This window comes from Chiloscyllium plagiosum, chromosome 37 (assembly GCF_004010195.1).
Source record: "Chiloscyllium plagiosum isolate BGI_BamShark_2017 chromosome 37, ASM401019v2, whole genome shotgun sequence".
In the NCBI taxonomy this organism is placed as follows: domain Eukaryota; kingdom Metazoa; phylum Chordata; class Chondrichthyes; order Orectolobiformes; family Hemiscylliidae; genus Chiloscyllium; species Chiloscyllium plagiosum.
The window spans coordinates 28863861-28889971 of NC_057746.1; the positions used below are offsets into that span (position 1 = coordinate 28863861).

Consider the following 26111-nt stretch of genomic DNA (forward strand, 5'->3'; position numbering starts at 1 on the left):
GTTCGAGGGATTTGACTGAGACAAGGTTATCTACTGCATCCGCTGCAGCCGGTGTGGCCTCCTCTATATTGGGGAGACAGGCCGCCTACTTGCGGAGCGATTCAGAGAGCACCTCTGGGCCAACCCAATCACCCTGTAGCACAGCATTTCAACTCCCCCTCCCACTCCACCGAGGATATGTAGGTCATTGGACTCATCCACCGCCAAACCACAACAACGCGACGGTCGGAGGAGGAGCGTCTTATCTTCCGACTGGGAGCCCTCCAACCGCAGGGGATGAACTTGGACTTCACCAGTTTCTTCATCCCCCCTCCCCCCACCTTGTCTCCGCCGGGTCCCCCCAGCCCGGCGCCGCCTTCCTGACCTGCAGTCTTCTTGTTGACCTCTCCGCCTCCATCCTACTCCGACCTATCACCCTCACCTTGATCTCTTTCCACCTATCACATTTCCAACGCCCCTCCTCCAAGTCCCTCCTCCCTACCTTTTATCTTCTCCTGCTGAACACTCTCTGCTCATTCCTGAAGAAGGGCCTGTGCCCGAAACGTCGAATCTCCTGTTCCCTGGATGCTGCCTGACCTGCTGTGCTGTTCCAGCAATAAAGTTTCAACTGAGATTCTGGGTTTGACAATCGAGGAGATTGTGAGTTTAGTCCCACGCAGGGGCATGTTGGGAACGTGGATTCCGTGAAATCCGATCATATTACGTCAGTGACAGGTAAAATAATTCATCGTAGAGAAGTATTGGTGAGGTTTTTTGTGAAAAAGATGTAGACAGCTCAGTGAATACAGCTACTAATGGTGATACTTAATGAATGGTGGGACAGTCTTGAAGGGCTGAATTTGCTCCTTGTTCAAATGTTCAGTGAAGGGGAACCTATACCCAGCCTGGAGTCTGGTCTTCTCTTAAATCTGGGCCCACCTGTGACATGTGCCACTAGCGAAGCTCTCTGATGGAGCCTGGAAGTCACTGATGAAGACATTTCATCACCATCTCCACAACAATTCACTGAGAGAGAAGTCCGGGTGTCCACATCTTCAAAATGATTTAGAAAGTTAGCAACAGAAGGCCTTGTCCCACCAGTCAGCGGCTGATCTGTGCCCTACCTCCATTTACCTTTGATCCGTGTCCCTTCGGACAGCAAAAATCTATCAATCAAAATGAACAGATGACTCAGTACTGGTTGCTGGTTGTGGAAGAGAATTCCAAGCTCCCTCCAGCTTTGTGCTTAGACGCATTTCTAAATTTTATTCCGGAGAAATCAGGTCCTAGTTTCTACCCCCTGTTCCCTAGCCCAAGTCTCTCTAACTAACAGAACCGACTACTCACTGTTCCCTTTAATATCTTGAAAACTTTGATCTAATACCCATTACCCATCGTATTTCCAGGGAGTAACAACCCTCAATTGTGTCATCTCTCCTCGCAGTTTGACACTTGGATTCCTGGTATCATTCTGGTAAATCAACTCTGCACTGCCTCCAGGACCAACACATGTTTCTAAGATGTGGTGCCCAGAATTAAACATAGTGTTATATGGAGGTCTGACCAGGGCTTTGTGTAGCTGAGCTATGATTTCTATCCCCCTAGTATGCTCCTCAGTGTGCAAGGCTGCCCAAGTCTATTCCTAGAACTCAGTTTTTCCTGGGAACTGGTTGTGAGAGGCTGTAGGTTGAAGGGGATCTCTCTGCATGTAATGTGACCAACCAAGCGACTCTCCCAATCTCAGCGCCTGTCGTAAGGATGTTAGAAGGATTTACAGGTTAATAATCACTCATCTTATGAATGTCCCTTCTGTGATCATCAGTCCTGGAGTAGGATTTGATCTCTGATTTCTGACTCTGAGGCCAGGATCGTACTCTGAGTTTCCAGATTCTATTCATCAACCTGTCCTGATGTGTTGTGGCACACCTCTGGTGCAGTTGGGACTCGAATGCAAGGCTTCTGAATCAGAGGTAGGGGCACCACCATTGCAGCATGAGAGATCCTAATCTCATTGAACATCCAAAATCTTTGTATTCTAATTCACCATCCTTGATCCTGAGCTGGACTGCCAAACCTCATTGATGGTTAATGGTCAATTGCCAATAGTTAACTCGTGTTCAGCTTCTGTGCTCGCCTACAACCATTGGATCCCAGTCTCGCACAACCTTGGAATCTGGATTTTAATCACTCCATCATTGATGCCTGGGCCTTGAGCTTTGAAAGACCCACTCTGACACTCCAGCATTCTGAAAAGACGACCAAAGTCCTACCACTCCGTACATGCTTTTGAAAAGCTGCCCTAGTATTTCCTTATTTGGCTCACTGTCTAATTTTGTTCAATAACACACTCTTGTGAAGCACTTCGGGATGTGTTCCTACATTAAAGACTCTCTCTAAGTACAGAGTTTTTGTTGTTGTTGAGCACAGATGCCCATTCATTTTTAATCTTTTCATTGCAGACTTCGAAGATTTATCAAAACGAACAGGTAAGAATCAGTTCAGCCATTTCCCATCTTCTGTTGAAAGTGTTCCCTCGATCTCACAAATATTCATCCTTTGACAATTGGTGAGTCCAGAGGGTCACAGAGCACTCAGTCCAAGACGTGTATCATACAGAGGGTTCCACAGTATTATGCTTGAAAATGAATGAAGTTTACTGTTGAAAAGCTCTTTGCCTCTGCAGCCAGTGGGACAGTGTGTCCCAGGGAGGCCCCTGCAGCCAGTGGGACAGTGTGTCCCAGGGAGGCCCCTGCAGCCAATGGGACAGTGTGTCCCAGGGAGGCCCCTGCAGCCAGTGGGACACTGTGTCCCAGAGCTGTAGCCAGTTTTGTTTGATGCACTCGTAGAACGTGGGAATTGCTGCTGTTGCCTGCATGTTTATTGCCTCCATTCCTATTTGCCCTTGAGAAGGTGGTGGTGAGCTGGCTTCTTGAACTGCTGCAGCTCATGTGCTGCAGGTAGACCCACAATGTCCTTGGGGATGGAATTCCATAATTTTGTCCCAGCGACATTGAAGGAACAATGATATATTTCCAAGTCAGGATAGTGAGTAATTTGGATGGGCGCTTGAAGGTGATGATGCTGTAATGTATCTGCTGCCCTTGTCCTTCTAGATGGAAAAGGTTGTGAGTTTGGAAGGTGCTATCTGAGGATCTTTGGTGAATTTCTGCAGTGCATATTGTGGATAATATGCAGGGCTGCTACTGAGTGTCAGTAGTAGAGGGACTGGGTGCTTGTCGATTTATAGCGTTGATCAAACGGGCTGCTTTGTCCTAAATGGTGTGAGCTTCTTGAGTATTGTTCGAGCTGCACTCATCCAGGCAGGTGGGGAGGATCCATTACACCCCTGACTTGTTTCTCCTAGATGGTGGGCAGACTTTGTGGAGTCAGGAGATGAGTATCCCACTATGGAACTCCTGGGCTCTGAAACTTCTCTTGTACCCACTGGGTTTATTTGGTGAATCCAGTTGAGTTTCTATTCAATGGTATCCCAAGGACGTTAATAGTGGGAGATTCAGTGATGGTAAACCATTGAATTTTCAAGAGGCATTGGTTGTATTATCTCTTATTGGTGATGGTCATTGTCTGTTATATGCATGGTGTGACTCTTACTTCCAACTTGTCAGTCCAATCCTGGATATTGTCCAGATCCCATTGAAATTGAACATGATCTGTGCTCAGTATCTGAGGAGTCGTGAATGGTACCAAACATCATTCAATCACTGGCCACCATCCTCACTTCTGACATTCGGATGGAAAGAAGGTCATTGATGAAGCAGGTAAAGATGGTCGGGCCTAGGACACCATCCTGAGGTACTCCTACAGAGGTGTCTTAGATAAGTGGGACGCTGATCCAGGTCTGTAGTTGAGTGACAGGTACCATCTTTCTAGGGTTCAAATCAAAGAGATAATGATCTCTGCCATTTATAAGTGTAAGAGAACTGTTACAAGTTTTAATTTTATTCCACTAACAAGGTACAAGTCAGATTGGTAGCATACTCCCCACTTGCCTGGATGAATGCAGCTCCGACAAGAAGCTTGACACCCTCCAGGAAACAGCAGCCCATTTGACTGGCATCACGTCCTTAACTCCCTCCACCCCTGGTGCTCAGTAGCAACAGTATGTTCTGTAAAATGCACTGCAAAAACCCTCTGAACTGATGGTAACTGCACATTCTTGACATGTCTTTTCTCTTTTCTTTTTCAGAGCAACTTCACAATGATGTTGGTGAGTTTTCTAATTCAGGATTTTTCTTGACCACTGAGGTGACTTGTATCCACCTCACTGAGTGGATATTTTCTGTTGGTTTCTGTCTTTTTAATTGGGATTACTACATTCCGATCCCAAACCCGGGAACGACCTGTCTTTTAGTGGACGGTAAATGTGTGGGCCACAGAATGCTGCAGTAGTACTGGCACAGCTCTGAGCCAGATACTGTGTTAGTCCTGGCAGAGATCTGAGTTAAGCCCCAGGCCAAGTCTAGACAGAGATCTGATGGCAATTCAAGGTCAGATCTAGGCCAAGATCCGATCTAGATCCAAAGTCAGCCTCAATGAAAGATCTCTCTGTCTCTCCCTGGACAATAAGAACCTCTCTTGATCCAGTTTTCTGTCAATTTGTAAGCTCAAGCATGAAGATTATTTCTCTCCCATCACTAATTAAGTTGCTTTTTTATGTTTTCTCACAGGCAATGCCCGTGCTAATTTAGGTAAGGTACTCTCAGTCTAATATGAGAGAGATGTTTCGCTGTTTCATTCTCACTGTCTCTGTGGCTGAACCGGAGTACATTTCTCCAACTTAAGCTGCAAGTTAAATATATGTTGATGTTCTCTCTCTCTGTCTTTCTTGGAATTGGAAAATGAAAGCTGAGAAGATAAACCCATTAACCAAGGAGCCTTCTAAATCAAAGTTGTTAAGATTTGGAAAGGAGGTTCAATACAGTATACATGGAAAAGATGTCCCCAATGCTGGAGGAAATCATTGAGATAGACCTGATAGGTTGAATGGCCTGTATCTATCAGTGGACCTGCAGCATTTCTTTACAAACAAAGGAAGTAGGAGTAGGCCAATCGGCCCTTCGAGCCTGCTCTGCCATTCTTTGTTATGATTTGGAGGAGCAGATGTTGGGCTGGGGTGGACAAAGTTAAAAATCACGCAACACCAGATTATAGTCTAACAGGTTTATTTGGAGGCACTAGCTTTCAGAGTATTCTTCCTTCATCAGGTGGTTGTCCTGATGAAGGAGGAACACTCTGAAAGCTAGTGCTTCCAAGTATACCTGTTGGACTATAACCTGGTGTCGTGTGATTTTAAACATTCTTTATGTTGATAATGGTTGAACATCCAGCTCAGTAGCCTGTTCCCACTTTTTCACAATATCCCCTTAGCCCCAAGTGCTATCTTCAACTCCTTCTTGAAATCATGCAAAGTTTTGGCCTCAGTTGCGCTGTCTGTGTTTGCAAATTCCACTGGCTCATCACTCTCTGGGTGAAGCAATTTCTCCTCATCTCAATTTTAAATAGTTTAGCCCACATCTTTCGATCTCCATCAGTAACATCCTTCCAGCAATAACATGGTCTAGTCCTGTTCTGAACTCCAGTGAATATAATCCTAAGTGATTCAGCCTCTCGTCATGTGTCAGTCTCACAAAGGATCATGATCTCTTCCTCAGACAGTTGTGGAAGCAGAGTAATTGAATACTATGATTGTCATGATGTGGAGGTGCTAGTGATGGACTGAGGTGGACAAAACCCATAGTCACATGACACCAGGCTATAGTCCAACAGGCTTTATTTGAAATCACAAGCTTTCAGAATGCTGCTCCTTCACCAGGACTTCACCTGATGAAGGAGCAGCATTTCAAATAAACGTGGCACACTATAATTTGTTGTCATGTGACTTCAGACTTTGAATCCCATGAAGGCAGAGGTTGCTGGATTCTTGCTGAGAAGGAGGTAATAGGTGATTAGAAAGGGTCGGAGGAAATGTGGATGAATCCATTAGCCATTGAATGCACAGAACAGACCCATGGGACTGAGTATCCTGCTCCTTTCCTGAGGCATATATTTGTATGACCTGATGTGTATAGTCCTCATTCTGCTTCTCTCCCACTGCCTCCCTCTATCCGTCACTGAGTGTCGCACTCTCTCTTTTCCCTCACTATCTCTCTCAATCTCCCTCGCCCTCTCCCTCTCACCCTTCCTCCCTCTGTCTGCCTCTCTCCCTCTGTGTCTGTTCCCTCATACACTTGCTCTCTTTCTGTCACTCTTACTCTGTTGCTCTCTGTCTCCTTCTGTTTACCGAGGGATTGTGGTGGAGTGTTATCAGGATCACCTGATCTTGAGGTAACATAGGAATGGATGAGAGTTTCAGCAATGGACGGGCTGAGGCTGGGTGTGGTCAGACAGTGTTTGGAGATGGGAGTAGGTGTAATTGGCTTTGCTGACTGATGATCTTATTGTGATTGGATATCATGTTGAGCTAATGCTTTATTGATAAAAATATCTTTGCTTCATTACAGGTCGAGAGAAGGTTCTGTGTCAAACAGGTAAGGTCGAACTGAGCTGGTGTAGCACTGATTAAATCCTCAGTGTTTCTCTATCTCTGACCCCCACAGTGTGCTCCATCCTGAACCAAATCCCTCCACTTTCACAGAGGGGCTATGTAGAGCGTTATCCCATATTATTGAACATATGATAGAGGCTAGTGTCAGTGGACTGAATGGCATCCTTTTACAGTGTAACAGTTTGGTGATGGTGTTGGTTGAAGGTGTAGGGTAGAGCTGGGAGTTATCAGTCTGGCTGTGTGCCTTTGGTGTGTTACTCAGCCTCATACCTGCACCAGGAAGGGGACTCCTCAGTCCTCACCCTGACAGCTAAAGTTACTAATCAGAAAAACCCATTGATCCAACAAAGCCCATCCCTTGAGAAGGACTCAACTGTTTCCCATCAGCAACATCTCTGCTGTGGGAACACTAAAATCCTTCCTCCATTTTAGTAGAAAGGTAATAACTGTTTCAATGTTTCCAGAACATTGCGCCCTGCATGATGGAACATAGAATGGTACAGCACTGGAACAGGCCCTTCGGCCCACCATGTCCTTGCCCACCATGATGGCATTCTAAACTCATCCCACATGCCTCCGTGTGTGTGTGTGTGTATCTGTCTAAATGCCTCTCAAACTTTGCCATCATCTCTGCCTTTAGCACATCCTCTGACAGGGCAATCCAGGTACCTACCACCTACCATTTTTAAAAAACAATTGCCTTACAAATGTCCTTTAAACATTTCCCCTCTCACCTTAAATCTATGCCTCCTAGTATTTGACATTTCCACCCTGGGACTATCCATATTCACCATAATTTTATATACATTTATTAGGTTACCCATCATCCTCTGAAGCTCTCTCGAAAACTATCCGAGTTTGCCCAACGTCTCCATATAGTTAATGCAATCCAATCCAGGCAACATCCTGATAAACTGCTTTTGCATTCTCTCTAAAGCCTCCACATCTTCCCTATAGTGTAGTGACCAGAATGTACACAGTACTGCAAATGTGGCCGACCTAAAGCCTTGTACAGCTGCAACATGACTTGCCAGCTTTTGTACTCAATACCCAACTGATGAAGTTGAAAAATGTGGTGCTGAAAAAACACAGCAGGCCAGGCAGCATCCGAGGAGCGCAGGAGAATCGACGTTTCGGGCATAAGCCCTTCTTCAGGAAGTGAGGCTGGTGTACCAAGCGGGCTGAGATAAAGGGTAGGGGGGAGGGAACTTGGGGGAGGGGCGCTGGGAATACGATAGGTGGAAGGAGGTGAGGGTGATAGGCCGGAGAAGGGGTGGGGGCAGAGAGGTAGCTATTGGCCAGTCTTTGGGGCCTTGCTTGTTTCTAAAGAGGATACAATGATTTCTGTCAAGGCCCAGCAATCTCCTCACTTGCCTCCCCGTGCCCCCCCTCTCCCCCCATGCTCACCCCCCCCTTGTCAAACCCCAGAATAGCAATGCACTCCCCCACTCTCATCTTAATGTCCATCTCCTTGGTGAATATTAATGGAAAGTACACATTAAGGACATCACCCATTTCCTCTGGCTCCATACAAATTCTCTCCTTTGTCCTTGAGCAGACCTACCCTTTCCCAAGCTAACCTCTTGCTACTATAAAATGCCTTGGCATTCTCCTGGTTTGTACTTGCCAAGCATACATCATGGCCCCTTCTAGCCCCCTTAACTTTTTGTTTAAGTTCTTTTCCGCTTCCTTTATACTCCTTGTGGACCTCAAGAGATCCTGATGTTTGTTGAACACATTAAGCTGTGTGGCGAGTGTTAGTGGTTATTTGCTGCAATAACAAGTCGAGCTGAATTGGTGGGGGTTGTTGAAATTGCCTGATGACCCTTTGACTTTGATTCTCTGTGTTTTCAGCTGCCGAGAGGGTCATCACTGCTGCAGGTGAGGAAGGTTTTCCCGTCACTTTGTCGCATTCCTCCCTCATTTCTTGGGAATCTTGTTGGGAGTTCTGATCCCCTCCTTTCAGGTATAAGATAACCAGAACTCTGCCTGTGCTGCGGGTGTTTAGCTGCGAAGGCCATCCTTTGAGAGTTGCTGCAGTTGGGTGTTTAAGATCGCACAGCATCATGTAAACAGCAGGAGCATTCCCCAGTCAATCATTCATTGCTTGACCCACTAAAACCTGGCACAGTCTGCTCAGGTACTGATCCAGTTTGTATACCATTTGTCCCTATCGCCTCAATCTCCGCACATGAACTGAAGAAGGCCATTCTTGATATTTTAAAAAAATGTTGCTTCAATTGTGGCTCCCTCAATGACATGTTCCGTGGAAGACTTCCAGATCTCTACTCCCCTTTGTGTGAGAAATTGCTTCCTGATAGACACCTGAACAGCCTTGTTTGGAGTTTGAGATTCTGTCTCTCTGTATATACCACCCTACACACAAAAAGAGGGAAGTGTTTCACTTTCTCTCCCTCCAATCGAAACCTATAATTATATTAAACATGTCAGTTGGAACATTCCTTCATTTTCTACGTCTAAGGTACATAAAATCCGATCGATTTAATCCTGCGCGCCTCGGTTTTATGGTTTCATCTGCTCCAAGGTTACCATGTCCTCCTTGTGTATTAGTGCCCAGCACAGTGTGGCATACAGGGCTTGATCAAAGCTCAATCCATTCCAACCTCCCTTGAGACCATAGGGAAAAGGCAGAGGACTGATCAGGTAACTTTATAAAAAAGCTGTCACACTCACAATGAACTGGATGGCCTTCTCCTGCGCTGTGGTTCTTTAAACCCCTTCCCAGTTTCCCACTCGCATCAGTGATTTCTGGACAAGTTGCCATCAAAAACCTTCTGACCTGTGACCTCCTTTTGTGTTGGCAGTACCTGTGACCTACGACCCAGAGACCGCCAACCCCTACCTGATAATCTCCGAGAACCGGCTGACTGTGACATTCAGTGACAGTTGGCAAGAATTTCCAGAAAACCCAAAGAGGTTCATCTCCCGGCTCTTTGTGATCGCGGAAGAAGGGTACGAGAGCGGGAGTCAATACTGGGAGGTGCTGGTGGGCAACAAGCCAGACTGGGATCTGGGAGTCGCCAAAGAGTCCATCCCCAGGGAAGAGTGGATCACGCTGAGCCCGGAGAACGGGTACTGGTCCATCGGGAAGCGGGGTGATACCTATGAGGCCAATACAACAAGCCCTGAAACCCTAGAGTACAAGACTATGGCTCAGAAAATCGGCATCTACCTGAACCGTGAAGAGGGGACAGTTCGTTTCTATGATGCCGACTGCATGGTGCTAATCCATAGCTTCATGGCGCAATTCACGGAGAAGATCTATCCATTCTTCAGTCCCTGGGGATCCAGGGAGGAGATGACAATCTGCCCCTTTAATTCCTCATTGTCCAGTGTCAAGCAGGCCTTACTCAAGGACAATCTGCCCCTTTAATTCCTCATTGTCCAGTGTTAAGCAGGCCTTACGCATTTCCTGAAGAAGGGCTTATGCCCGAAACGTCGATTCTCCTGTTCCCTGGATGCTGCCTGACCTGCTGTGCTTTTCCAGCAACACATTTTCGGCTCTGATCTCCAGCATCTGCAGACCTCACTTTCTCCTTACGCAAGGGGCCTTGGACAATAAAGATCGAGAAGGAGTGAAACTAATTTACTGTTGCAAAGGGGACAAAATGACAATAAGTGACATGGATATTGCCATTATAATTTTTAAATGGTTTACAAGATTTGTCATGCTCAGCGAAGTGAATCCACCTGTGTGGCTGACACAAGAAGTTTGTACACGCTGAGCCCTTCCCCCACATGAAAATGGGTCACACTCACCCCAGTCAGGCCCATTCCCATCTTGAAGGTATTAACTTGAAAGGTGATGACTAGACCAAAAATCAGTGCCATGAATCAAAAGTAGTTCCTAATAATTCCAAATGAAGCAGTTGAAATGAATAGTAACCTGATTAAGGGGAAGCTGGGGAAACACGAGAATTGCTGAGATGGTACAGATATAAATGGAGATGATGATTTATTGGTAATGACTAGTAACCAGATTAATGCTCTTGGGGCACAGGTTTATATCCCTGTCTCTGCTTGAGCAATAAATGCTCCTTTATCTAATATTAATACATCTGCTCATTCTGTAAAGCAAATTTAGTTGTCATTGCAGTTAGTGTTGAATGTTGAACTAAATGTTTAAAGCTCATAGTGAGCTATGACTAAACTTAGAAAGATGAATTGTTTTAAGCACAGTAAGAGGCCATCTTGCACATTTTGTGTTGAATTTTAGCTCCTCTGGCAATTTCAATCCAAAAGACAATTTCTACCTGCTCCAAAGGTCCATGGTTCTGAACATATGAGACCTTTCATTCAATTCACGTCAGCTTTCAATGCCCCAGTCTCTAATAAACACACTGTTCTCTCTCTGTCAACATGGCCATTAGCCCTATCTGCTCCTCACCCCTGCCTTATTATCCTAGAGCATTCAGATGAGTTAGACAAGTGGTTTAACCATTTGCCATCCGATCTGGCTGAACCACATAAAGTGTAACAGTATTGGGTCCCTGCTCTTGTCTGCTAAGACTGCTCACCATTCCCTCTTGGCCAGCGACTAGCCCTTAGTGTCCTTATCCAACAAACTCTCCCCTGAACATTGACAATCCCCTGCTCTCCCTCACTGCCCAGCTCTCTCGACCCCTGTTCTGATGCTAAATGATCAGGCAGTTAGTAGGATTGTCAATCCTGAGTGAGCAAGAACATTTCTCCAGTTAAGTTTTAGGATGAGTGAACCCATTGTTTTCACTTCCACTCCAAATGCAGTTCCTGAGTTATAAGATCCATGTGTCACCTTAATGACGAAAGTCTCAAATAATTCCAGCCCGCTCGTAATTTGATGTAAAGATGAGCTTCCAAGCACCCTCAAAATGACTGCCTACTTCCACATCACTCCATTTTCACTAAAGAGCCAGGAATCTTGAAGTCAAATATGACATAATATTGGCTTCCTCTCAGAATATTGCCATGGATATGGATATACAATAGTCAGTCACTGGCATGACAGCCCCAGATTCCATACCCATCTCAGCTCATCCACTGTTGAAACCTTCATCCTCACCCTGGTCACCTCTGGGCTTGACTATTCCAGTGTGTTCCTGGCAGGTTCCCCCACATTCTATTCTCCATAATCCTGAGGTTGTCCACAAAACTGCAGAGGGTCCTCTATTTTGCAGCGAATCCCGTTCTCCTCTGGCCCCAGTGCTCGCTGACTTGCATTGACTCCCAGGTTTTAAAATTCTCATTATTGTTTTTAAATCTATCTATGTGTCACCAATCCTTCCCATCAGTGTATTCTGCCCCAGTCGCAGAATTCTGACACCCCCCCCAAAAAAAGTCTTTGTTTCTCTTATTCTGGCCTCTGGAGAGGTGACATTGTTCTTAATCACTTCATCATTGGGGATCATCTCTCAACCACCTATAACCCTCTGCCAAATTTTCAAAAATCAAGACACCTCTTAAAGTCCCATTGACTGAGCTAATGACCATCTGATATCATTGATCCATTGTGCTTGATGTGTTTTGTACAATTCCAATCCTGTGAAGTGCCTTCAATGTTTTACTACATAAAAGATGTTATTTGCTTATTCTAATCTTTGAAGGACTAAGCTCCATATTTTTAATAAAACAGAAATGAATTTTCGGAGTTGGGAAGTCTTCTCTATTCTACTGCATCCACACTGAAACACAGGGGGAAAAGCCAGGACACTGATCCTCCAGGATTAATCCAGACTCTCCTGGAATTGGGATTGTACAGACTGCCAAACACAATGAGAAAGAAACCATTAGGGGCATGTAAAGACTTTTCTATCAACACTTTCATTCCCTGAATCCAAGATCTCATTTCTCAACTACCCTGCCATTTTTGCCAATTTGCATAAGCAATTGGAACATCCAATCAGAAATGGAAGATTCTGTTCAATTTCTGGTTGGCTGGGGACTGGTGCTTACCTTGACAATGGTTATTGAGGGTAACCAATGTTGAGAGAGGCTGAGAGAGAGCAGAGGCAGTTAGGGGTCCGAGATTAAGTGGTAAAACCCTCAGGAATACTTCCAAACGGTATAATCAATGCCATGCCTGATCAGAAAGTTGGTTAGCTGAGTTGGCTGGATTGAGATGTGGTGTGATGCTGAAATCCTTTTTTGTGGTGCACTCAATACTATTAGGGAGGCAATTCCACTACATCGCCCACAATAACAAGGAAGGAACAGTGATCTAGTACCATATCAGAATGGTGAGTGGTTTGGATGGGTATGTGCAGTTGGTGGTATTCCATTGCCTACTGACAATGATAAAATGGCAGAGTAGTTGAGAAATGGGAAACACCGGGATCTTGGAAGCAAAATGAGAGAACAAAGAGATTTGAATGGTAGGGCAGGACTGTCTTGGTGAAATGAGGGATGCTATAGGACCTTGAGGGACTGGATGAGGTAGAAATCTAAAGGTTGATTCCTCTTGCAGGTTGTGGAAGGTAGTCTAAAACTATATGACATACTTTAAGAATGAGAAATTTATCTTTAAAGATAGAGAAGAATTGTTTTTTTTTTTATCACCGAAGTGAGGAATTGTCTTCCCAAGAAAGAACAGGGGACTGGGTCTTAAAATTATTCAGAGTTGAGTTTGATATATTTTTCTTAGGCAAAGGAGTGGAAGGTTAAGGCGTATAGCCAGGAAAGTGGAGGTGAGATCTCAGCGAATATCAGACAGCTTGATAGACCAAGTGACCTACTCCTGCTGTTAAGTCCTTTGAACCTTCTGTCTCATTGTTCACAAAGAAGTGGAAAACAACGGAAGCCCCATTTTTAGAGGGAATGTACATACAATTTAATCTCTCCAGGCTCGAATTGTTCCCGAACTGAGAGGGAGAAACAAAGAGAGATGGACAGTTGCAGATACAGAATACAGTCTTAATCTTCCATCTCCACCCGCACCCAATTCAGACCGTTTCCTCTCAGGATATGAATAGGAAATGACAGGGTGGGTACAGATCAACTATTTGCATTGGTTGGGGATTCTAAATCTAATGGGCATAGTGTGAGAATTAGGGCTGGATCAATCAGAAGAGATATTAGGAAGCACTTCTACACATAAAGGTCTACACACAGAGGTTTGGAACTCTCTTCACAAGTATCAGTGGATGCCGGATAAGTTGTTAATTTTAAATCTGAGATAGGTGATTTCTAGGTATATGGAGTGAAGCCACAGATCTCAATGAATAGTGAAACAGGCTTAAGGGGTTGAATGGCCTATCCTGGTTCCTATGTTCCTATATTTACCTCTTCACTTTAATATAGTGTTATTTTGGTGATCCTGATCTAATCATGCAGAGCATGTGAGCTTAACTAATGATTGTATTTTGAGAATCTCAGTTTCATTGTCAAGATATGGGGTTATTTAAAGTGACGATACTGGTTGTAAAATCCAAACCAGTCCATCAAGAATTGAATGCTGCTGTCCTGAATTTTGATCCTCAGGCTCATATCTCACCTGAACAAACAATATCTTTCATACATTGACAGGAACCACAAGTGATCATGCAAGCAATTTCACTGACTTGTGCATGCTCAGATTGGACTGGATTGCCTTAAGATACATTTGCTTTAATATCCATGTTTTATTTAACAGAGACAAACCTGAATCATGGAAAGAGTCAATTTTCACTGACCACTGTTGAGGCTCTTTTAAATGATTGTGCAACAGCTCAAGCATGAACCTGTTTGTTCAGAACAATCTCTGCTTCTGCCAATATCAATGGACCATGGAAAACAATCAGCTGTATTCAGCACTGCAGGATTACTCTGAAAAGAGAAATGTGTTTCTGAAGCTCTTCAATTTGCATTCCTTCAGGACAAATGCAAGAATGCTAAATTTGAGTCATCACAACATCCAGTGAACAGATGACAGTCCAGCACAGGGACAGGCTCTTTGGCCATACAATGACTGTACTGGCTGTAATGCTGTTCTAAACTAAGCTCATCTACCTGGTCAAGGTCCATATCCCACTATTCTTTGCCTGTTCATGTGTCTGTCTGAATGCCCCTAAGTGTTGCCATTGTATCTGCTCATACCACCTCCCCTGGCAACGTGTTCCCTACATCTACTACTGCCTGTGGAAAAACCTTTCCTCACATCTTGTCCCCTCCCATGTTAAATCTGCACCCCCTAGTATCTGACATTTCCATCACAGAAAAAGACTCTGACAAAAGGTTGAGAGTCTGAAGGGAGATTACAGAGAGTTGGCAGAAATTTAAAAAGGAGGTCCTCAAGGGTAGTAATATCTGGATTACTCCCAGTGCTACGAGCCAGTGAGGGCAGGAATAGGAGGATAGAGCAGATGAATGCATGGCTGAGGAGCTTCTATGTATATGATAGAAGGAATCACATTTTTGGATCATTGGAATCTCTTTTGGGGTAGAAGTGACCTGCACAAGAAGGACGGATTGCACCTAAATTGGAAGGGGACTAACATACTGGCAGGGAAATGTGCTAAAACTGCTTGGGAGAATTTAAACTAGTAAGGTGGGGGTGGTGGGACCCAGGGAGATAGTGAGGAAAGAGCTCGATCTGAGACGGGTACAGCTGAGAACAGAAGTGAGTCAAACATTCAGCACAGGCAGGGACAAGGTAGGACTAATAAATTAAACTGCATTTATATCAATGCAAAGGGCCTAACAGGGAAGGCAGATGAATTCAGGGTATGGTTAGGGACTGGGATATCATTGCAATTACAGAAACATGACTCAGGGATGGGCAGGACTGGCAGCTTAATGTTCCAGGATACAAATGCTACAGAAAGGAAAGAAAGGGAGGCAAGAGAGGATGGGGAGTGGAATTTTTGATAAGGGATAGCATTACAGCTGTGCTGAGGGAGGATATTCCCGGAAATACATCCAGGGAAGTTATTTGGGTGGAACTGAGAAATAAGAAAGGGATAATCACCTTATTGGGATTGTATTATAGACCCCCCCCCAATAGTCAGAGGGAAATTGAGAAACAATCTTGTAAGGAGATCTTAGCTATCTGTAAGAATAATAGGGTAGTTATGGTAAGGGATTTTAACTTTCCAAACAATGACTGGGACTGCCATAGTGTTAAAGGTTTAGATGGAGAGGAATTTCTTAAGTGTGTAGAAGACAATTTTCTGATTCAGTTTGTGGATGCACTACTGGAGAAGGTGCAAAACTTGACCTATTCTTGGGAAATAAGGCAGGGCAGGTGACTGAGGTGCCAGTGGGGGGGCATTTTGGGGCCAGCGACCATAATTCTATTAGTTTTAAAAATCCAGAGAAAGTATATTCCTGTAAGGGTGAAAGGGAAGGCTGGTAGGTATAGGGAATGCTGGATGACTAAAGAAAGTGAGGGTTTGGTTAAGAAAAAGAAGGAAGCATATGTCAGGTATAGACAGGATAGATCGAGTGAATCCTTAGAAGAGTATAAAGGAAGTAGGAGTATACTTAGGAGGGAAATCAGGAGGGCAAAACGGGGACATGAGATAGCTTTGGCAAATAGAATTAAGAAGAATCCAAAGGGTTTTTACAAACATATTAAGGACAAAAGAGTAATTAGGGAGAGAATAGAGCCCCTCAAAGATCCGCAAGGTGGACTTTGTGTGGAGCCACAGAAAACGGGGGAAAAACTAAATAAATATTTTGCATCAGAATTTACCATGGAAAAGGATATGGAAGATATAGACAGTAGGGAAATAGATGGTGACACCTTGCAAAATGTCCAGATTACAGAGGAGGAAGTGTAGGATGTCTTGAAACGATTAAAAGTGGATAAATCCCCAGGACCTAATAAGGTGTACCCGAGACCTCTGTGGGAAGCAATTGGATTGCTGGGCCTCTTGCTGAGATATTTTTATCATCGATAGTTACAGGTGAGGTGCCGGAAGACTGGAGGTTGGCTAAGGTGGTGGCACTGCGTAAGAAGGGTGGTAAAGAAATGCCAGGGAACTGTAGATTGGTGAGCCTGACCTCGGTGGTGGGCAAGTTGTTGGAGGGAATCCTGAGGGACAGGATGCACATGTATTTGGAAAGGCAAGGACTGATTCGGGATAGAAATCATGTCTTTGTGCATGGGAAATCATGTCTCACAAACTTGATTGAGTTTTTTGAAGAAGCAACAAAGAAGATTGATGAGGGCAGAGCAGTAGATGTGTTCTATATGGACTTCAGTAAGGCATTCAACAAGGTTCCCCATGGGAGACTGATTAGCAAGGTTAGATCTCATGGAATACAGGGAAAGTTAACCATTTGGATATAGAACTGGCTCAAAGGTAGAATATAGAGGGTGGTGGTGGTGGAGGGTTGCTTTTCAGAATGGAGATCTGTGACCAGTGGAATGCCACAAGGATCAGTGCTGGGCCCTCTACTTTTTGTCATTTACATAAATGATTTGGATGTGAGCAAAGAGGTACAGTTAGTAAGTTTACAGATGACACCAAAATTGGAGGTGTAGTGGACAGCGAAGAGGGTTACCTCAGATTGCAACAGGATCTGGACTAGATGGCCCAATGGGTTGAGAAGTGGCAGGTGGAGTTTAATTCAGATAAATGCGAGGTGTTGTATTTTGGGAAAGCAAATCTTAGCAGGATTTATACACTTAATGGTAAGGTCCTAGGGAGTGTTGCTGAACAAAGAGACCTTGGAGTGCAGGTTCATAGCTCCTTGAAAGTGGAGTTGGAGGTAGATAGGATAGTGAAGAAGGTGTTTGGTATGTTTTCCTTTATTGGTCAGAATATTGAGTACAGGAGTTGGGAGGTCATTTTGCAGCTGTACAGGACATTGGTTAGTCCACTGTTGGAATATTGCGTGCAATTCTGGTCTCCTTCTTATCAGAAAGATGTTGTGAAACTTGAAAAGGTTCAGAAAATATTTACAAGGATGTTGCCAGGGTTGGAGGATCTGAGCTACAGGGAGAGGCTGAACAGGGCTGGGCTGTTTTCCCTGTAGCGTCGGAGACGGAGGGGTGACCTTATAGAGGGGCATGGATAGGATAAATAGACTAAAGTCTTTTCCCTGGGGTCAGGGAGTCCAGAACTAGAAGGCATAGGTTTAGGGTGAGAGGGGAAAGATATAAAAGAGATCTAAGGGGCAACTTTTTCACGCAGTGAGTGGTAGAGGTATGGAATGAGCTGCTAGAGGATGTGGTGGAGGCTGGTACAATTGCAACATTTAAGAGGCATTTGGATGGGTATATGAATAGTGAGGGTTTGGAGGGATATGGGCCGGGTGTTGGCAGGTGGGACTAGATTGGGTTGGGATATCTGGTCGGCATGGACGGGTTGGACCGAAGGGTCTGTTTCCATGCTGCACATCTCTATGACTCTATGAGCCTATGCACTGTATCCATGCCTAACAAAATTTTTGACACTTCTCTCAAATTGCCACGCGACCTCTTATGTTCTTGTGGAAACAATGTATGTTTGTCCAAGCTCTCCTTCAAGCTAATAGACTCTAATTCAGGCAAAATCATGGTAAAGCTCTTCTGCACCCTCTCCAAATCCTTCCACGTTGTTCTTAGGGTGTATGACTAGAACTGTATACTACCTTAAGTCTAAAGTTTTAACTGTTGCGACATGATTGCCAACTTTTATACTGAATGTCAAAACTGATGAAGACAGGCAATCTGTATCCTTCTTTAGCACCTTATCCACTTGTGTTGTCACTATCAGGGAGCTGTGAACTTATGCTCTGAGATCCTGTATTTCAATGCCTCTCAGTGTCTGGCCATTCACTGTATACTTTCTTCCTGCAATTGACTCCCAAAATCACATCACCTCACGTTTTTCCGGAGAAAAGGGTGCTGTTTGGTTAGGAAGTGGAACTCAGGTTTTTCCAGCAAGGAATTCATCAGGATGAAAATCAGACAGAGCTAAAATTAACGTCGCACCCAGATCCGTATGTGCCTTTAAAAATCAGCTCACATTTAAATAGCGCCTCTGAACTCCAACAGAAGGGGACAAACAATAGCAAATGGGGGGTTCAATTCAGAGAGGTGTGGGGTGTTTAGGGAGGGTGAGAAAGGCAGGGGAACACATCACAAAGAGTAGGATGCTGAAAACTAAAGAAGTGCAGAAGAACAGAAATATAAATCGCTGGAGAAACACTGCAGACCTGGCAGCAGCCGCAGAGAGAAAGCAGAGTTAGTGTTTCAGATCTTCCTTCTGAACAAAGGAAGCTTGACTTGCATGTCCACATACCTCTGCTGGTAACAGGGCTGGTCCAAAAATTAGATACAAGACAATAAATAAAGAAAAAAGGACATGAAAGCATGGGAACAGGACCTTCAGCCCACCAAGAATGCACTGACACATGATGCTTTTCCAAGTTAAAACGCAAATATCTCTGTGTGGTCGGTATCCCTCTTCCTTCTTGCCTGTCTGTTTCTCTCAGTAAAGGGACACTTTATTTGCCATAGCCCAGAGTGTAAAAACTGAGAAATTATTACAGTACAAACCTCTCCTAAGTCTGCAGAGGGTACTGTGCACAACTTCTGAACTCGTTACAGGAAGGATGGGGTCACACCAGTCAGGGGTATAGAGGAGATTTAACAGTATTGTCGGACTGAAGGCATTTAGCAATGGGGTGGGCTTTTTTGATTGAACGGCATGAGGCTAAGGAGATGATTAAGTGAGATAACGGAAGTGGCCTTGGTAAACATTTTAGACAGACTCTGTAACACACAGGGTAATAACCAACGGCCAGGAATGTCAATTAATGGAAGGATATTAGCGAAGTGTTTAGACCCAGAGGCCGCGAAACCGGATCAGAACCAGGATCCGGATCTCGGACAGGGGAATGGAGGCAGAAACCCTCCTCATAACGAATTTTTTAATCGATGTTCCTGAGGCTGCAGATAAAGTTGTGGAAGGTGGGTTCAGACTGGGTGGGTGTTCACCAACTTGAGGGGCCAATCGATCTCTCTCGGTGTCCTGAACTTCCTGTGAGGGTACACGAGTGTGCAAGACATACAGACAATGTATTTATAAACAAGGTAACATTGGGGGGAATTAGGGGAAGAGAGCGCGTGTGACCTTCCTCTCCTTGAAACAGGGAACGATGGAAATTAACCCGAGCGGGATTCCCGAAGAGGCAGGAAGTTGAGCAAACATTTCAATGTTACAATGTTACAGAGGCTGCAGATAAACTGGTGAAAGCTCAGCTCAAGTTTCTCCGGAGGTTTTGAAGTTAACACCCTCAAAATTTCCGCTCAAAGTCTTGCAAATGGGAAACGGAGGGTTATCAAATATAAACGGAAAAGCTCTGGTCGCTGCTCCATTTTGTCATCCTTTCTGAATCGTTTGGAGGATTTTAATCGGTGAGTTTGGGGGTGATTTCAGCTCCTGTCAATTTCTGTGTGATTGACTCCGATCTCCCTCTTGGTGGGGAGCTCCTGGGTGACACACTCAGTCCCGGGAGAGGCAGGGGACTCAGACCCGGAACCGAACCAAGGTCTGGCTCGTTCTGCCTCTACCACCCTTCCCAGGCAGTGAGTTCCAGATTCTCATTATCCTCCAAGTGAAAAACATTTTCCTCATAATCCATCTAAACATGTGTGCGTACATGTGTGCGTACATTTCAGCATATGTATTTCAGTATGTTAGTGCTTATGTTCACACATGTATGTATATTTCAGTATATGTGCATGTGTGCGTCAGCATATGTAGTGTATACGTCAGCACATGTAGATATATATAGTCAAATGTGGCTGTCCTCAGTGACTGTCCAGTATGCCCATTGATTGCACTGATGCTGACTCTCCTAACATTGTCATTGATGTAAACTCTCTGGTAATATTTTAGACAGCTATGACATATCATTCCCTGGATCTGCTGATGCTGGATTTCTAATTTTCAGAATGTTCCCTCTGCTCCAGATTCTCATTTGGATCTTGCATGGTAGGTAAGTGAATTTCAAAAATAATAAAAATCAGGACTCGCATCAGAGATTTGAATATGTAATCTAGGGTGATTCTGAAGGGACTGAGGGAGCGATGCAATGTCAGAGGATCAGTTTGAGCATTTATTAGACGATTGGAAGGTCAGTGTTAAGGAATGCTATACTGTCATAGGGTTGGTACTGAGGGAATATTTCACCATCTTTGGATCAGTACTGAGGGAATATTTCACCCCGTCTTTGGGTCAGTACTGAGAAGGTGCAGCAAGTTGAAGTTGCCAATACTTGGAGACATGTGAGCCATCAGTAACTGGCTTCATCTGTCCTCTGATGAAGACATTAAAAAAAGGTAATCCACCCATTTATCGCATTGTGCTATTTGGTATCTTGCAATGCATAAATTGTCTGTTGTGTTCCAACTAGTTAACAACATCTGCATTTCCTAGATTTTTATTACTGAGAAGTATCCTAAAATATTCTGATAATGTGACATCTGATATAAGATTGCAAAATAATTTAGCTTTTCTCTGTTTTTCTTCCCTGTGTTTCTCTATCCTTTTTTTCCTGACCTCCCCCACCCCACCCCCTCAGTCTCTGCTGCTCTTAATGGTCACAGCATTGAGTACAGGGTTGGGAAGTCATGTTGCAGCTGTACAGGCCATTGGTTAGGCCACTTTTGGAATATTGTGTGTAATTCTGGTCTCATTCCTATCAGAAGGATGTTGTGAAACTTGAAAGACTTTCGAAAAAATTTACAAGGATGTTGCAAGGGTTGGAGTGTTTGAGCTATAAGGAGCGGCTGAATAGGCTAGTGCTGTTTTCCCTGAAGCATTAGAGCCTGAGGGGTGACCTTATAGAGGTTTATAAAATCATGAGGAGCATGGATACGGTAATTAGACAAGGTCATTTGACTGGGTTACGGGAGTCCAGAACTAGAGGGCATAGGTTTAGCGTGAGAGGGGAAAGATTTAAAAGGGACCTAAGGGGCACCCAGAGGGTGGTGCATGTATGGAATGAGCTGCCAGAGGAAGTGATGGAGGTTGGTACAATTACAACAATTACAAGGTATCTGGATGGGTATGTGAAGAGGAAAGGTTGAGAGGGATATGTGCTGATTGCTGGCAAATGGGACTAGATTAATTTAGGATTTCTGGTTGGCATGGATGAGTTTGACTGAAGGGTCTGTTTCTATGCTGTACATCTCTATAACTCTATGACTCTTCATCTGTCCCTCTGTTCCCTATGTCTGTTTCTATCCCTCCCTGCCTCACTATCTCTTCATGTCTGGCTTTATCTCTCTTTATCCCTCCCTCTGTGTTTTCATCACTTTCTGCCCCTGTCTCTCCCCCTATCATTCTCTGATCCTCTCTCCCTCTCTCTCTCTCTATCTCCCTCTTTCTCTGTTACAATGATACTATACAGCTATGATAGCCTGAGTGATGACCAATTGGTCTGATTCTCTCTCTCTCCAATGGGTACTACAGAAACAGCGGTGGATTCAGAGGTGACGGGACCATCAGCCCCCGTCATGGGGGGTTGTCGGAGGCAGTGTGGTCCTGGACTGTGAGTTGGTCATGACCAAAGCCCAGAGAATATGGAAGTCTGCTGGCCTATGGCTATAGCTCACCTATCCATATGTATAAGGAGGGAGCAGACGATTTGATTTTCCAGCCCTCGGCCGACAGAGACCGGACTGAACTGTTTCTTAATGAAGTGGCACAGGGGAATCTCTCCCTCAGGCTGAAGGATGTCCGAGTTTCTGACAGGGGACAGTACAAGTGCTTTGTTGCTTCTGGCATCAAACACAATGAGTTCAAACTCACGCTGGATGTGACAGGTCAGTGACTATTTTGGAAACACTCTTTTTGACCTTCTCAGGGGCAGGTTTATTGAGGTGAAGGATAAATGTTGACCCAGTCCCTGGCAGAACACAAATAGATCGAGGCCCCATCAGGGTTGACCCTGAGAGGCTGTTTCTGCTGACGGAGAAATCTAGAACACAGGGACACGGCTTTAGGATAAGGGGATGGTAACTTAGCACTGAGTCAGGGGGAAAGCTCTTCACTCAGAACGTTGGGAACCTTTGCCTCACTGTCTCATTCCACTGAAGTGAGAGAAGACCATTCGGTCCCTCCAGGCTGCTCCACTATTCAATACATTCATTTTATATCACAATTATGGCTGATCTTGAACTTCATTTCCACATATAACTTCCCAGACTTCTGAGTATCATGAATAAAAATATTTCTGAGTTCAGTGTTCGCAGACTGAGTATCTCCAAATCCTGGGGTAGAAGGTGTTTTAGCTCATCTAGCCTGTGGAAGCAACCTCTCCATGCCTTCCCTATTTTAAACCTGTGATAGATTAAATATTTGTTGAGCAGAGTTATTAAGGGATATGAGCCAAAAGTAGTGGGTGAGGCCACAGATTAGCCATGTAACAGTCTCAAGGGACTGAATGGCCTGCTCCTGTTCATATGAAATTCCTCCAGAATGCTTTTTGTTCAGATGAGTTTACCTCTCACACTTCCAACCTCCAGTCTGTTCAGTGCTCACAGAGCAATCCTCTTGACTGATGAATCAACCCATGCACTCCAGCTGGAGCAAGTATTTCTATCCCCAGAGAGCTGGGGATGATCAGTCACTGAATACATCTAAGAAAAAGGTTAATATATCTTTGGAAGCTGAGAGAATGAAAAGAACATGCGGATGGAGTGGGAATAGGGTGTTGAGATGGACAATCATCAATGATCGTATTAAGCAATGGGACAGCATGAGGGATTGAATAGACCACTCCAGCTCCTCTCTATATTAACTTCTTTGCTTCCCACAATTCATCTGGTGGAATAGAGTCATCGAGGCTGGCAGTAGATAATAGACCTTTGGCCCATCTGCACCATTGGCCCAAGTCCTCCTTTGCTTTGTTATCACAAATATACATCAAAATACTTCCACAATGTTATGAGGGTTTCTGCCTCTACTACCCCTGTAGGCAGTGAGTTCCAAATTCTCACCTCCCTCTGAATGAAAACATTTTTCCTGACAAGCCCCCAAAATCTCCTGCCGCTTGCCTTAAATCCAGGACTCCTGGTCGCTATTCCCTCCAGCAAGGGAATGTAATCTACCTAAGCAACTCAAAATTATAGACATCTCATTCATCTCCCCACTCTCCTCTGCTCTGAAGAAACCAACCCTAGTCTATCCAATAATAAAACAAGAAAACTGCAGATGCTGGTCATCTGAAACAAAAAGAGAAATTCCTGGAGAACCTCAGCAGGTCTGGGGTGACCCATGCAAAGAAAGCAGTGTTATTCTTTTGAGTCCAGTGACTCTCGAACAGAACAGTTAGCAGTTCAGAAAAAGTGCTTCCTGATGAAGGGCTTATGACTGGAATGTTGATTCTCCTGCTCCTCAGATGCTGCCTGACCTGCTGTGCTTTTCCAGCACCACACTCTTGACTCTCATCTCCAGCATCTGCATTTTTCTCCCATTTATGCTGAAGCCCAAATTTGGAGAAGGGGGAGGGTAAAGTGAGTGGATAAGTGCAGATGGAGTCCATGTGAGCGAGAGAGTGTGAGAGAGAGAGAGAGACGCAAGGTGTCTGTAAACGAGAAGGTTATGGATAGAAGTCAGGACAGACAAGAAGTGATAGTAAGAGCGATGAGTGAGGAAATAGGTGAGCTGTACTGAATGCAATGCGTGTATGTTGACAGTGGGTCTAGAATTCCATGAGCATGGATGACTGCTAAAAGCAACACGTCTGAACAGACCTGGTATGAGTGGGTAAAAAACATGGAATGATCAAATTTATTGAATTTGATATTAAGTCCTCGAGGCTGCAGTGTTCTCAAATGGTAAACGAGGCACTGTTATTTCAGCTTGTGCTGAGGCTCTCTGGAACACTGCAGTGGACACACAATACAGAAATGTTGTCCAGGGTGGTGTGGTGAAGGGGCAGGCATCTGGAAGCTTAGGGTAATTTTTTATCGACAGAAAATAGATGTTCTGCAAAGCGGTTGCCCAGTCTGCTTTACGCCTCCTACAGGAGAGCACATTGTGAACAGCAAATACAGTAGATTAGACAGAGTGATGCAGGTAAATTGCTGCTTCACCTGGAAGGTCTGCCTGGCACCCTGGATAGTGAGGAGGGGGGAGGTGAACAGACTGGTGTTAAACCTTCTGCAATTGCATGGGAAGATGCCTTGGGGTGTGGGAAGGTGTTGGGAGTGAAGGAGGAGTGAACCAGTGTGTTGCAGAAGGAATAGTCCCTGTGGAACACTGACAAGGTAGAAGAAGGGAATATGTATCTGGTGGTGGAATCTGACTGGAAGTGATGGAAATGGCAGCTAACGATTGTTTGGATGCATAAGCTGGTGGAGTGGTAACTGAGGAGTACAGCGACGCTATCATTGTTGTGGGAGGGAAGAGAAAAGAGGTGTGAGGTGAAGAGCAGGAGACAGGTCAAACATGGTTTAGGTCCTGTAACCCACAGTTACAGGGAATCTTTGATTGAGGAAAAGGATGGACATTTCAGAGGCAGTCCCCTGTGGAAGGCGATATCATCAGAACAGATGTGATGGAGGTGGAGAAACTGGAGCAATGGGATGGAGTCCTTACAAGAGGCAGGGTGAGGATGTACAGTCATGGTAACTGTGAGAGACGGTGAGCTTGTTCGTGGCCAGCCTATTCCCCAAAAAACAGAGATATCAAGAAGGGAATGGCGGAGTCAGGGAAGGACCAGGTGAAGGTGGCAGTCATGTGGAAATTGAAATCTCTGCAAGGGCCATTCCTTCCAGGAGACTCTGACCCACTTCTTCTCCATTCCCGACATCTCCCCACACCCCCACATCACCTTTCCTTGTAATTGCTGAAGGTGAAACATCAGCCTGAATACCTCCTCCATCCTCTGGATCCAGGGCTCCAAACCTATCTTCCAGCTGAAGTAGTGATTAACTGCACTTCACCGCTGTATTTACTGTTCATAGTGCAGTCTCTTCTAATTTGGGGAATAAAATTGCAGACTGGATGACCACTTTGCAGAATACCCAAGTCTTGTACTGACTGATTTTACCTCAGTTGACTATTCCCATGTATTCCAAGATTTGTTATCATATTATTTGAATTGCTATCATACAGTCACCCATTTTCTCCTACTATTTGCTCCTATGATCTCTGATTCAGCTTTTCTGCTGTCCCAGTCTGCTATCCATAATCTCCTTATTTACCCACCTCTTTCATCTCTCTCTCACTCTCTATCTCTGGGCTTCATCTCCACCAATCTGTGCACTTCCTATCTCCCCAACTCTGCTCCTGTCCCCCAAACTAAACTTTGTCTTCATCATAAGTACTAGTGTTTCTGAACTTCTGATGAAGTGTCACCAGACATGAACAGATAACATTCCTTTCTTCCCACAGATGGTGCCAGACCTGCTGAGTTGTTCCAACAATTTTTGTTCTTTTCACCAGTCTATCCAATCTCCCTTCACAAATATACCTCTCCAAACAAAAACTCCACTGCACCCTCTCCAGTCTAATTACATCCATGCTCGAATGTGAATTCCAGCGCTGTACTCTTAATGTTCTTGCAGTTTTTTGAATCTGGGGAATACAGATCCACAGACTAAATGATCCTCTTGGAGAAAACATGTTTGTTCATCTCAACATTA

The 26111-nt window shown here is 44.6% G+C and overlaps 1 protein-coding gene across 1 annotated transcript in view; it reads left to right on the plus strand.

Annotated features, from left to right (window-relative positions):
- Positions 1–26111, plus strand: part of LOC122541547 — a 75100-nt gene that overhangs the window by 39915 nt on the left and 9074 nt on the right. The window contains exons 17-22 of the mRNA XM_043678375.1: positions 2439–2465; positions 4187–4207; positions 4668–4688; positions 6501–6527; positions 8399–8425; positions 9370–9933. Of these exons, the coding sequence (XP_043534310.1) occupies positions 2439–2465; positions 4187–4207; positions 4668–4688; positions 6501–6527; positions 8399–8425; positions 9370–9933 (687 nt within the window). The remainder of the gene's footprint in view (positions 1–2438; positions 2466–4186; positions 4208–4667; positions 4689–6500; positions 6528–8398; positions 8426–9369; positions 9934–26111) is intronic.